At 40.2% G+C, this 12,847-nt stretch overlaps 1 protein-coding gene across 4 annotated transcripts in view; it reads left to right on the forward strand.

The window, feature by feature from the left end:
* cblb (Cbl proto-oncogene B, E3 ubiquitin protein ligase) overlaps positions 1–12,847 on the forward strand; it is a 180,316-nt gene that overhangs the window by 72,132 nt on the left and 95,337 nt on the right. For all 4 annotated transcript variants that reach the window (XM_064938158.1, XM_064938157.1, XM_064938159.1 and 1 more), the window contains 2 exons: positions 3,571–3,708; positions 11,586–11,673. In XM_064938158.1, coding sequence (XP_064794230.1) covers positions 3,571–3,708; positions 11,586–11,673 — 226 coding nt within the window. The remainder of the gene's footprint in view (positions 1–3,570; positions 3,709–11,585; positions 11,674–12,847) is intronic.

Below are 12,847 nucleotides of genomic sequence, written 5' to 3' on the forward strand. Positions count from 1 at the left end.
AGGGCGAGACCCAGATGCAGACACAGGAGGCAGATTGTTTGAGCCTCTGATATTTATTAGAATACAAGGGGCAGGCAATAGGCAGGTCGAGGACAGGCAGTTCATTAACCTGTTGAGTGTAGGGGGCAGTATTTTGATGTTTGCATGAAAAACATACCCAAATTAAACTGCCTATTTCTCAGGCCCAGAAGCTAGAATATGCATATAAAGATATAAGGTCAGATTAGGATAGAAAACACTCTAAAGTTTCCAAAACTGTCAAAATATTGTCTGTGATAACTGATATTGCAGGCGAAAAACTGAGGAAAGTCCAACTTGGAAGTGCCTCTTATTTTGAAACCTCCCTGTTCCATTGCATGCCTTCCCTCCATTTAAAGGGATATCAACCAGATTCCTTTCCCTGTGGCTTCCACATGGTGCGAACACTCTTTAGACATAGTTTCAGCCTTTTATTCTGAAAAATGAGCGAGAATGATCACATCGCGTCAGTGGACGGCTGGGAGTTCCCAGTGTTTTACATGCGCCAACAGCTTGGAGCAGACATTTTTTCTCTCTCTCTCCTATTGAAAAAGCTACGGTCCGGTTGAAATATGATCGATTATTTATTGTAAAAACAACCAGAGGTTTGATTATAAAAAACATTTGACATGTTTCTACGGACTTTACGGATACTATTTGGAATTTCATCTGCCCCGTCCGCTCGAGCCTGTAGATTACTGAACAAAACGCACCAACCAAATGGAGGTTTTTGAAAATGAAAATAATCTTTATCGAACAAAAGGGACATTTATTGTGTAACTGGGAGTCTCGTGATTGCAAACTTCCGAAGATCATCAAAGGTACGCGATTCATTTTATTGCTTTTCTGACTTTCGTGACCAATCTACTTTGCTGCTAGCTGTTTGTAATATTTTGTTTGCTGAGAGAGATGTCCTACATTAACGCTTGGTTTGCTTTCACTGTAAAGCTTTTTTGAGATCTGACACGCCAGGTGGATTAACAACGAGCTAAGCTGTGTTTTGCTATATTGCACTTGTGATCTCATGAAAATTAAATATTTTTAGTAATTTAATTTGAATTTGGCGCTCTGCAATTCAGCGGATGTTGACGAAAATGATCCCGCTAACGGGATGGGTGCGCCAAGAAGTTAACCAGGTCAGAGTCAACAGCCAACAGACTAACAGAGAACACAGGTATAAATACATGGGGAAGATGGGCGACATCTGGAGGCGGGTGGAGACAAGCACAAAGACAGGTGAAACAGTTCAGGGTGTGACAGTTTCCCACCAGAATGGGCTTTAGGTGAGGCAGATGAACCTGTAGCCATATTACTTCAACAGTATTTAACACAAGATCCTCTCTAAGCTTTACAGGAATGGCCACACCTCCACCTTCTGTCTTTTCGGTAGATCTTATAACCATGTATTGCTACCACTCTATCATCAAATGTATTATCTAAGTGAGTTTCAGAGATATGAGAGACTATGAATGTCATCTGTTACTAGCAAATTATTGATTTCATGAACTTTCTTAGGATACATATGTTAACGTGGGCTATTTTTTAGCACTTTTCTGGGATGCTTGATGGTTTTGTATTGCTTTACTGGGAAGGTAAAAAAAAAGTTACAGGAAAACCCACCTCAGTCTTCTGAAAATCTAAACCTAGGATAGAGTTTTATTTTTCAACGGTTCTATTACCCAAATTGTAATGCCAAAGACATACCAGAATGGCTTTACTGTCACGGTCTTCCTCCTCTTCATCTGAAGAGGAGAGGCGAGAAGGATCGGAGGACCAAAATGCGGCGTGGTATGTGTTCATGGTGAATATTTAATTAAAGAAAGTACTGAACACTGAATACAAAAACAATAAACCAATAACGACCGTGAAGCTATAAATGAGACCTGTGCTGACACAAGCAACTAGCATAGACAATCAACCACAAACAAGCAGTGCAACCCAGGCTACCTAAGTATGATTCTCAATCAGAGACAACTAATGACACCTGCCTCTGATTGAGAACCATACTAGGCCGAAACATACAAATCCCCAAATCATAGAAAAACAAACATAGACTGCCTACACCAACTCACGCCCTGACCATACTAAATACATACAAAACAAAGGAAGTAAAGGTCAGAATGTGACATTTCCAGGAGGTGTTGATTGTTCCTGAATGTTCCAGTCTCCACTCTGACTTAAACATGCTTTAAAAAAACAGAGACAATGTTTTAATATTGCTGTCCATCCATAATTCCCAAATTTACTGAGCTTAAGCAATTTTAACAAAAACTCTGTATATACTGTACACTGAAGGTATTACACATTAGAAACACCTTCCTAATATTGAGTTGCACTCCGTTGTTAACCTCAGAACAGCCTCCATTGGCCAGGGACTGGACTCTACAAGGTGTCTAAAGCGTTCCACAGGGATGGTGGCCTGCAACCAGAAAACGTGCTTCCACTTGCTCAAGAATCCAAAGGTGGCAAGCTTTACACCATTCCAGCCAATGCTTGACATTGCTCATGGTGATCTTAGGCTTTTGTGCGGCTGCTCGGCCAAGGAAACTCATTTCATGAAGCTCCCTACGAACAGTTATTGTTCTTCCAGAGGCAGTTTGGAACTCAGTAGTTAGTTTTACAACAGAGAACAGACCATTTTTATGCGCTACGTTCTGTGAGCTTGTGTGTCCTACCACTTTGCGATTGAGCCGTTGTTTCTCCTAGATGTTTCCACCTCACAATAACAGCACTTACAGTTGAACTGTCATGTTGGAAAGGTGGCATCTTATGACAGTGCCACATTGAAAGTCACTGAGCTCTTCATTAAGGCCATTCTACTGCCAATGTTTGTCTGTGGAGATTGCATGGCTGTGTGCTCTATATTTTACCCCTGCCAGCAACGGATGTGGCTGAAGTAGCCGAATCCACTCATTTGTATTTATTATGGATCCCCATTAGCTGCTGCTCTTCCTGGAGTCCGGCAAAATTAAGGCAGATATACAATTTTAAAAATATTACAATACGTTCATTACAGGATTCAAAGCTGTTTTATTCTGTTTGTGCACACACTAACAGATCAGTCGATAGATTTAATTAATCCTGTGCCAAGAAGAGACGAATTAGGCTATGTGTTCCACCGGTATGCTGTAGTCCATTGGGAGAACAAGCAAATGAGCAGGGTAAAGTAAGCAGACACGCTGGGTTTAATGCAGACAAAGTGTGAATCTACACTCATAAAAGATAAATACACATATAAAATCATCTTTCATGCTTGTCAATTAATGGAGAATTAATGCAAATATGGCAATGCGTTCACAGGTTCAGACGCTGCCCGTTCTAATCAATGATAATAAAATCACATATCACCACGTTATAATGTGCTCAAAATGTGTAATTCCAATTTAACATAGATTTTTTTTGTTGGTAAAACAGCAATGTTTTAGTGACGTGTGACTATCTGACCCAGAATGTTGTCAAATATGAACTTTTTGTTGAAATAATGTCAGTGACAATATTACTGTTTTAATGTTTGATTTGTCTGACCTCCCTGTTTCCCATCTCTCATTCTAGCTACATCTTCAGACAAAGCTGCACACGACTGGGCCAGTGGGCCATTGGCTACGTCACCAACAACGGGAACATCCTGCAGACCATCCCCCACAACAAGCCCCTCTTCCTGGCCCTCATCGACGGATGCAGGGAAGGCTTGTACGTAAAAACCTGGGAATTAAGTTCTTCACATTGCATTTTTCTGTAGCACAAGTTGCATTCCATCTAAATTCTAATAAAATAAATCCAGCTGAAACGTTCAAAATATACTGAAAACATCTAAATACATAATCTATACAGCTAAAAACAACAATGTGATGTCAAAACAAGTTTTCATTGAGTTTAAAAAATACTGCTTCATCAATTTACCTGATTTTGATAACCGTTACTTTGGACAAAATCAAGATGTAAATATTCTTGTATAAAAAATCTTAAATTACAGCTCAATTTGAGCAAATTTTGAATTTGCGATTATTTATGATTTACCACATCAAATCCTGTGATTAAGTCAATTAAATGTTTTTATCATTTGACAGACCTAATTTAAAGACATGCATATTTAAGAATTTTATTTCAAATACTTATTTTCTGTGTATTGTTGTATTTTCAAATATATTTTAGTATTTGTATTTATTATGGATCCCCATTAGCTGCTGGGGTCGAGTAAAAATTGTGGCAGTAATACAGTTGAAGTTGGAAGTTCACATGCACCTTAGCCAAATACATTAAAACTCAGTTTTTTTACAATTCCTGACATTTAATTTTAGTGAAAATTCCCTGTCTTAGGTCAGTTAGGATCACCACTTTATTTTAAGAATGTGAGATGTCAGAATAATAGTAGAGAGAATGATTTATTTCAGCTTTTCCCAGTGGGTCAGAAGTTTACATACACTCAATTAGTATTTGGTAGCATTGCCTTTAAATTGTTTAACTTGAGTCAAACGTTCGGGTAGCCTTCCACAGGCTTCCAACAATAAGTTGGGTGAATTTTGGCCCATTCCTCTTGACAGAGCTGGTGTAACTGAGTCAGGTTTGCAGGCCTCCTTGCTCGCACATGCTTTTTCAGTTCTGCCATCACATTTTCTATAGGATTAAGGTCAGGGCTTTGTGATGGCCACTCCAATACCTTGACTTTGTTGTCCTTAAGCCATTTTGCCACAACTTTGGAAGTATGCTTGGGGTCATTGTCCATTTGGATGACCAATTTGCACCCAAGCTTTAATTTTAACTGACTGATGTTGTGAGATGTTGCTTCAATATAGCCACGTAATTTTCCTCCCTCATGATACCATCTATTTTGTGAAGTACACCAGTCCCTCTTGCAGCTAAGCACCCCCAAAACATGATGCTGCCACCCCAGTGCTTCATGGTTGGGATGGTGTTCTTCAGCTTGCAAGCCTCCCCCTTTTTCCTCCAAACATAACGATGGTCATTATGGCCAAACATTTCTATATTTGTTTCATCAGACCAGAGGACACGTACCAAAAAGTACGATCTTAGTCCCCATGTGCAAACCATAGTCTGGCTTTTTATGGAGGTTTTGGAGCAGTGGCTTCTTCCTTGCTGAGCGGCCTTTCAGGTTATGTCGATATAGGACTCGTTTTACTGTGGATATAGATATTTGTATCTGTTTCCTCCAGCATCTTCACAAGGTCCCCTGCTGTTGTTCTGGGATTAATTTGCACTTTTTGTACCAAAGTATGTTCATCTCTAGGAGACAGAACGCGCCTCCTTCCTGAGCGGTATGATGGCTATGTGGTCCCATGGTGTTTATACTTGCGTATTATTGTTTGTACAGATGAATGTGGTACCTTCAGGCGTTTGGAAATTGCTCCCAAGGATGAACCAGACTTGTGGAGGTCTACAATTTTTTTTCTGCGGTATTGGCCGATTTTTTTTATTTTTCCCATGATGCCAAGCAAGGAGGCACTGAGTTTGAAGGTAGGCCTTGAAATGCATGCAGATGTACACCTCCAATTTACTCAAATGATGTCAATTAGCCTATCAGAAGCTTCTAAAGCCATGACATCATTTTCTGGAATTTTCCAAGCTGTTTAAAGGCACAGTCAACTTAGTGTATGTAAACTTCTGACCCACTGGAATTGTGATACCGTGAATTACAAGTGAAATAATCTGTCTGTAAACAATAGTTTGAAAAATGACTTATGTCATGCACAAAGTAGATGTCCTATCGGACTTGCCAAAACTATAGTTTGTGAACAATACATTTGTGGAGGGGTTGAAAAACAAGTTTTAATGACTCCAACTTAAGTGTATGTAAACTTCCGACTTCAACTGTATCTTTGTTTCATAGTATAGTTTATTTTTATTTGCTTAGTCACATGATTTCTTAATTTGCAGTATGTTTGCCAATCAGTTGGGCTGCCAGACTTATTTGCCATACCTTTTGCCTCATCACTCTCATTATATTACATCTTTTTTACTTTAAAATACATTTTACAACAGATTTCACAATACATTAAGTATGTGCCCTCAGATTACTACTCTACTTAAACACACAATCCAGGTGTACATGTGTGTACAGTGCATTCGGAAAATATTCACACATATTTTGGGGAAGGGTACCAAAACCTTTCTGCAGCATTGAAGGTCCCCAAGAAAACAGTGGCCTCGATCATTCTGAAGAAGTTTGGAACCACAAAGACTCTTCTTAGAACTGGCCGCCCGACCAAACTGAGCAGTTGGGGGAGAAGGGCCTTGGTCAGGGAGATGACCAAGAACCCGATGGTCACTCTGGCAGAACTCCAGAGTTCCTCTGTGAAGATGGGAGAGCCTTCCAGAAGGACAAGCATTTATGCAGCACTCCCCCAATCAGGCCATTATGGTAGAGTGACCAGCCAGAAGCCACAAATCAGTAAAAGGCAAATTACTCTCAGACCATGAGAAACAAGATTATCTGGTCTGATGAAACCAAGATTAAACTCTTTGGCCTCAATGCCAAGCGTCACATCGAGAAAACCAGGCACAGCACATCACCAGGCCAATACCATCCCTATGTTGAAGCATGGTGGTGGCAGCATCATGCTGTTGGGATGTTTTTCAGCGGCAGGGACTGGGAGACTAGTCAGAATCAAGGGAAAGTAATGGAGAAGTAATGAGATCCTTGATGAAAACCTGCTCCAGAGCGCTCAGGACCTCAGACTGAGGCGATGGTTCACCTTCCAAAGGGACAACAACCCTAAGCACACAGCCTAGGCAATGCAGGAGTGACTTCGAGACAAGTCTCTGAATGTCCTTGAGTGGTCCAGCCAGAGCCCGGACTTGAACCCGATCGAACATCTCTGGTGAGACCTGAAAATAGTTGTGCAGTGAAGCTCCCCATCCAACCTGACAGAGTTTGAGAGGATCTGCAGAGAAGAATGGGATAAACTCCCCAAATACAGGTGTGCCAAGCTTGTTGCATCATACCCAAGGAGACTTGGGGCAGTATTCGCTGCCAAAGGTGCTTCAACAAAGTACTGAGTAAAGGGTCAGAATACTTATGTAAATGTGATATTTTAGTTTTTGTGATTATGGAGTATTGTGTGTAGTTTGATGTGGAAAAAACATTTTATCAATTTTACAATAAGGCTGTAACGTAACAAAATGTGGAAATAGTGAAGGGGTCTGAATACTTTCCAAATGCCCTGTATGTTATGTGTGTGTGACTCCTCACAGTCCTCGCTGTTCCATAGTGTGTATTTGTATCTGTTTTTTTAAATTAGATTTTAATGCTTGCGTGAGTTACTTGATGTGGATTAGAGTTCCATGTAGCCATGGCTCTGTTTAGTATTGTGCACTTGTCAGCTCTGGGATTTGATCTTGCAACCTTTTGGTTACTAGTCCAAAGTCGCCGCCCGTTTTGGAGGTGTTCAGAACAAGGTTAAGGGGAGAGAAAGCTTGTTGGACACTAAGAAAGTTTTGTTGTAGAGCATTTAACACAAAAGGGAGGGGCCAGCTGAGTATAAGACTGTATCATCTGTATATACAGTATATCACAAAAGTGAGTACACCCCTCACATTTTTGTAAATATTTGAGTATATCTTTTCATGTGAAAACACTGAAGAAATGACACTGCTACAATGTAGTGAGTGTACAGCTTGTATAACAGTGTACATTTGCTGTCCCCTCAAAATAACTCACACAGTCATTAATGCCTAAACCGCTGACAACAAAAGTGAGTACACCCCTAAGTGAACGAACGTCACTTCATGTGTAAACAGAAAAGTAGCGTCAGTTTGTTTTGCTCCTGTATTGAACACAGATCATTCCGTCTTCAATTTGATTGATTATATACGTTTAGAAATACCTAAAGTTGTATTACAAAAGTAGTTTGAAATGTTTTGAAGTTTACAGGTAACTTTTGAGATATTTTGTAATGACGTTGCGTAAGTTGGAAGCAGTGTTTTTCTGGATCAAACGCGCCAAATAAATTGACATTTTGGATAGATAAGACGGAATTAATCAAACAACAGGACCATTTGTGATGTTTATGGGACATGTAGGAGTGCCAACAAAAGAAGCTTGTCAAAGGTAAGGCATGATTTATATTTTATTTCTGCATTTTGTGTCGCGCCTGCAGAGTTGAAATACGCTACTCTCTCATTGTTTAATGTTGTGCTATCATCAGATAATAGCATCTTATGCTTTCGCCGAAAAGCCTTTTTGAAATCTGACATGTTGGCTGGATTCACAACGAGTGTAGCTTTAATTTGCTATCTTGCATGTGTAATTTAATGAAAGTTTGATTTTTATAGAAATGTATTTGCATTTTCCCTGGCTATTGGCCATGTGGGACACAAGCGTCCCGCCTACCCCAGAGAGGTTAAGGCCATGCAACCTGAGTTGTAACCGGAGTGAGGTGCACATGTACAGTACATAAACAGATGCATGCACCATATTTTTATGTGGATGCGCCATATATTTATGTGGTGGACACTTGATACTGTTAAGTTCTAATTTTCAGAGTAAATAACTCACGGACACCTAGAAGCTTAACCAAGTTTAATTCTTCCCAAAGGGTTGATACAGTTGGATTCAGACAAACCGATATTTCACACAAGCACTGATATTTAATCCTTTCTCTGAAGCTCAGTCTACTCCTCCACAACTGAACAGCCAATACATCTCTGTTGCTAGACAGAAACTTAGTGATTGATATCTGTTCTATCTCACTTCATCTAACCTGACCTCTACCCCAAAGTGCTCACTCATCCCCAACTCAAGGCTTTCATGTTTAATGATACAAACTGTGTCTTCTCCTCCCAGAGTATCCCTGATAGCCAGCAATACCATATCCTGACATAATCTCCCTCTCTCCCTTAGTGACATTGTTAGTTTCTAAGATCTCCACCCGTCTCGCCTTATCAATGCCTGCCACATGTAATCTCTTCCTTGCACTCAACACATTCCAAGCTTAGCGTAACAAACTTCTTCGTCTGATGAGGAGTAGGATAGATCGGACCAAAATGCAGCGTGGTATGTGTCCATGTTACATTTATTACAACTGAACACAAAATAACAAACTTGAAACAACGAAAATCAAAACAGTTCTGTATGGTGAAAACACAGACACAGAAAACAACTACCCACAACCCATAGTGGGAAAACAGGCTGCCTAAGTATGGTTCTCAATCAGAGACAACGACAGACAGCTGTCCCTGATTGAGAACCATCCCCGGCCAAAAACACAGAAATACAAAAACATAGAAAAAAGAACATAGAATTCCCATCCTAGTCACACCCTGGCCTAACCAAAATAGAGAATAAAAAGCCTCTCTATGGCCAGGGCGTGACACTTAGTTGCACACACTATATACCTTCCTCCTATAACCCTTAACTTATGGTGTAGACCCTCAACCATAGCACTCCATCAGTGACATGAATAAGTATATTGTATATTCTCAGAACCCAATGTAAAAAAATCATGTTACGACCACACATATCAATATTCATTTTATATATCAATATTTTGTTAAGTCTTGCTAAGTGGATGGATCTCTACAGAAGGTACAGCCAAATGGTTACTTGCATATTAGCAATAACAGAAATAGTGTTAAAATAATACACAGTACAAGAACAATATCAATCACAATATCAGTGATAGATGAGGTAGTTATATGCATACAATCAGGGGAAAAGTGGCAGAGCAGCAGGATAAAAAGAAAAATAGTAGCAGTAACGTATGGTGTGCATGTTTAGGAGAGAGTCATTTGAATAGAGGCACTGCAGATAGTGCTGATGACTGGTCTGTCAGAACCACGCATGAACAAGGGAATCTATATTCGGAGAACTGTCCTGCCCTTGACTTTGGTGCAGGGCATGTGATGTCCATAGCCTCTTCATCGCAAAACTCCCTGATCTTCTCAAAAATATAAGTTTGTCTAGCTGTGTCCAGTCCAGATGGGGCTTGTACAGGCAGACCATCTATTTGGTGAAGAAATGGTGAATGGATGATCTCCGTGTGTGTGGTTCCCACCGTAAAGCATGGAGTTGGAGGTGTGATGGGGTGGGGGTGCTTTGCTGGTGACAGTCAGTGATGTATTTAGAATTCAAGGCATACTTAACCAGCATGGCTACCACAGCATTTTGAAGTGATACGCCATCCCATCTGGTTTGCACTTAGTGGGACTATAATTTGTTTTTCAACAGGACAATGACTCAACACACCTCCAGGCTGTGTAAGGGCTATTTGACCAAGAAGGAGAGTGATGTAGTGCTGCATCAGATGACCTGGCCTCCACAATCACCCGACCTCAACCCAATTGAGATGGTTTGGGATGAGTTTGACCGCAGAGTGAAGGAAAAGCAGCCACAAGTGCTCAGCATATGTGGGAACTCCTTCATGAGTGTTGGAAAAGCATGGTGGCTACTTTGAAGAATCTAAAATCTAAAATAAATTTGGTTTGTTTAACACTTTTTTGGTTACTACATGATTCCATATGTGTTATTTCATAGTATTGATGTCTTCATTATTCTACAATGTAGAAAATAGTAAAAATGAAAGAAAACCCCTTGAATGAGTAGGAGCATCCAAACTTTTGATTGGTACTGTATGTTTGGACTGCAATTTGGGTTTTATCTGCCAGTGTTATACACTGTGACATAAACTAAACCTTATTATTTTGCTTCTACTACAAATCTGCAATCATTGACGGGGTAGGGAGGGAATTGGGGCCTGCAATGCAGATGCAATGCAGAATTGGGATGTAGCCATTTACACAGTCTTATTTCCTCTCTGTCTTGACTGCTCAGGCGACGAGGGATGATTACCTCTGTAAATGTAGTTTGATCTCTTTCACCACACTTGAGTGGTTTCGGGTTCAGAGCGCCTTTGGGAGGCGAGCAAAGGTGGCCCACTTCTGCAAATATTCTAATGGAGGAATCCTAGGATACAATTATGCATGAAAGCACATTAGGCTCACTGCCTGTGTGTGTCAGTAGACAAAGCAGTCAGATTATGGGGACTCGATTTGGAGAGAGCACTTCATGACTTCACTCTTCATAGTGCTGTCATAAGAAATGTATTGCGGTAAAATACAAATTGCAGAAACAAACTACCTTGGGCTCCCGAGTGGTGAAGTGGTCTAAGGCACTGCATCTCAGTGCTAGAGGTATCACTACAGACACCCTGGGCGGAATCCGGGCGTGATTGCGAGTCCCATAGGGCGGCGCACAATTGGCCCAGTGTCGCCTGGGTTTGGCTGGTGTAGGCCGTCATTGTAGAATTTGTTCTTAACTGACTTGCCTAATTAAATAAAGGTCACAAATGCATTCATGTGCCATGCTCCATGAAACAAAAATATTTCTCCCAAAAAGTATTCTGTGTCAGGATAATGCTGAGTCTCTTTTAAAGTGGTCCTAATTTGAGATGCCATGCAATGTCATTTTTATGACTGTGTTATGAAGATGTTTGATAATAGATGTTAAATTTAGCTTGTTGTGCCTTCTGTGACATCTCTGTGTCGTTCTTAGTTTTTGTCAGCTGTCTGCAAGGAATGCTGGGATATCTAAGCTGTCTCTCTTCTGTCCTCAGCTACTTGTTTCCTGACGGACGCAGCTACAACCCTGACCTTAAAGGCTTGTGTGAACCCACCATCCATGATCACATTAAAGTCACACAGGTCAGTGTGTGTGTGTGTGTGTGAGAGAGAGAGAGAAAACATTGCATTTTTGCCATTTTGATTCTGCAACAATTGTTTTCTAAAGCCAGTGTGACATGTTGAATTAATTTTCTTCCTATGAATTTGGCTCTAGCGTTGGTTTGGGCTATTATGAACCCATCACTGAAAGCTAACACTCAGGAACATGTGTTGTGTTCTGTTTTCCTCTAAAACGCTCACAGGTCACACAGGACTCGTTAGAAGGGATAATCACATAAAATGACTGGGGGACATAAATTGAATGCAATTGTGATCTTGTTCCTATGAATTTGGTTCTAGCGTTGGAACGGGCTATTTAAGCAGGAATACAGTCACAGGTAAAATGGTGTTGTGACTGTATTTACCTGTGACTGTATTCATGATGCAGCACTGACTCAAGTGCCTTATTGCTTTTATAAAACATTTACCAACATGTTAAAACAACAATGAATGACACATTTTCATTAAAAACCTTATTTTGATAAGTAAATTCATACAATTTCAATCTTCCATCAGAGGAAATAGTCTGGACAGGTTTTTAGTTTGTTTGGTCATGTTGCTGGTGCCAGGGTAGCCTAGTGGTTAGAGCGTAGGACTAGTAACCAGAAGGTTTCAAGTTCAAATCCCCGAGCTGACAAGGTACAAATCTGTCGTTCTGCCCCTGAACAGGCCGTTAACCCACTGTTCCTCGGCTGTCATTGAAAATAAGAATTTGTTCTTAACTGACTTGCCTTGTAAAATAAAGGTAAAAAATAAATAATTATTGTTAATTATTCTTAAAACCTCTCGTCAACAGCCAGTGAAATTGCAGAGTGACAAATTAAAAAACAGAAAGTCCATAATTAAAATTCCTCAAACATACAAGTATTTTACACCATTTTAAAGATAAACATATTGTAAATCCAGCCACAGTGTCCGATTTCAAATAGGCTTTACAGCGAAAGCACACCAAATGATTATGTTAGGTCAGCACCTAGTCACAGAAAATCATACAGCCATTTTCACAGCCATTTTCCAGCCAAGGAGAGGGCTCACAAAAGTCAGAAATAGCGATTAAATTAATCACTAACCTGTCATGATCTTCATAAGATGGCACTCACAGGACTTAATGTTACACAATAAATGTGTGTTTTGTTCGATAAAGTTAATCTTTATG

The sequence above is a fragment of the Oncorhynchus masou genome, chromosome 26 (genome assembly GCF_036934945.1).
Source record: "Oncorhynchus masou masou isolate Uvic2021 chromosome 26, UVic_Omas_1.1, whole genome shotgun sequence".
Taxonomy (NCBI): domain Eukaryota; kingdom Metazoa; phylum Chordata; class Actinopteri; order Salmoniformes; family Salmonidae; genus Oncorhynchus; species Oncorhynchus masou.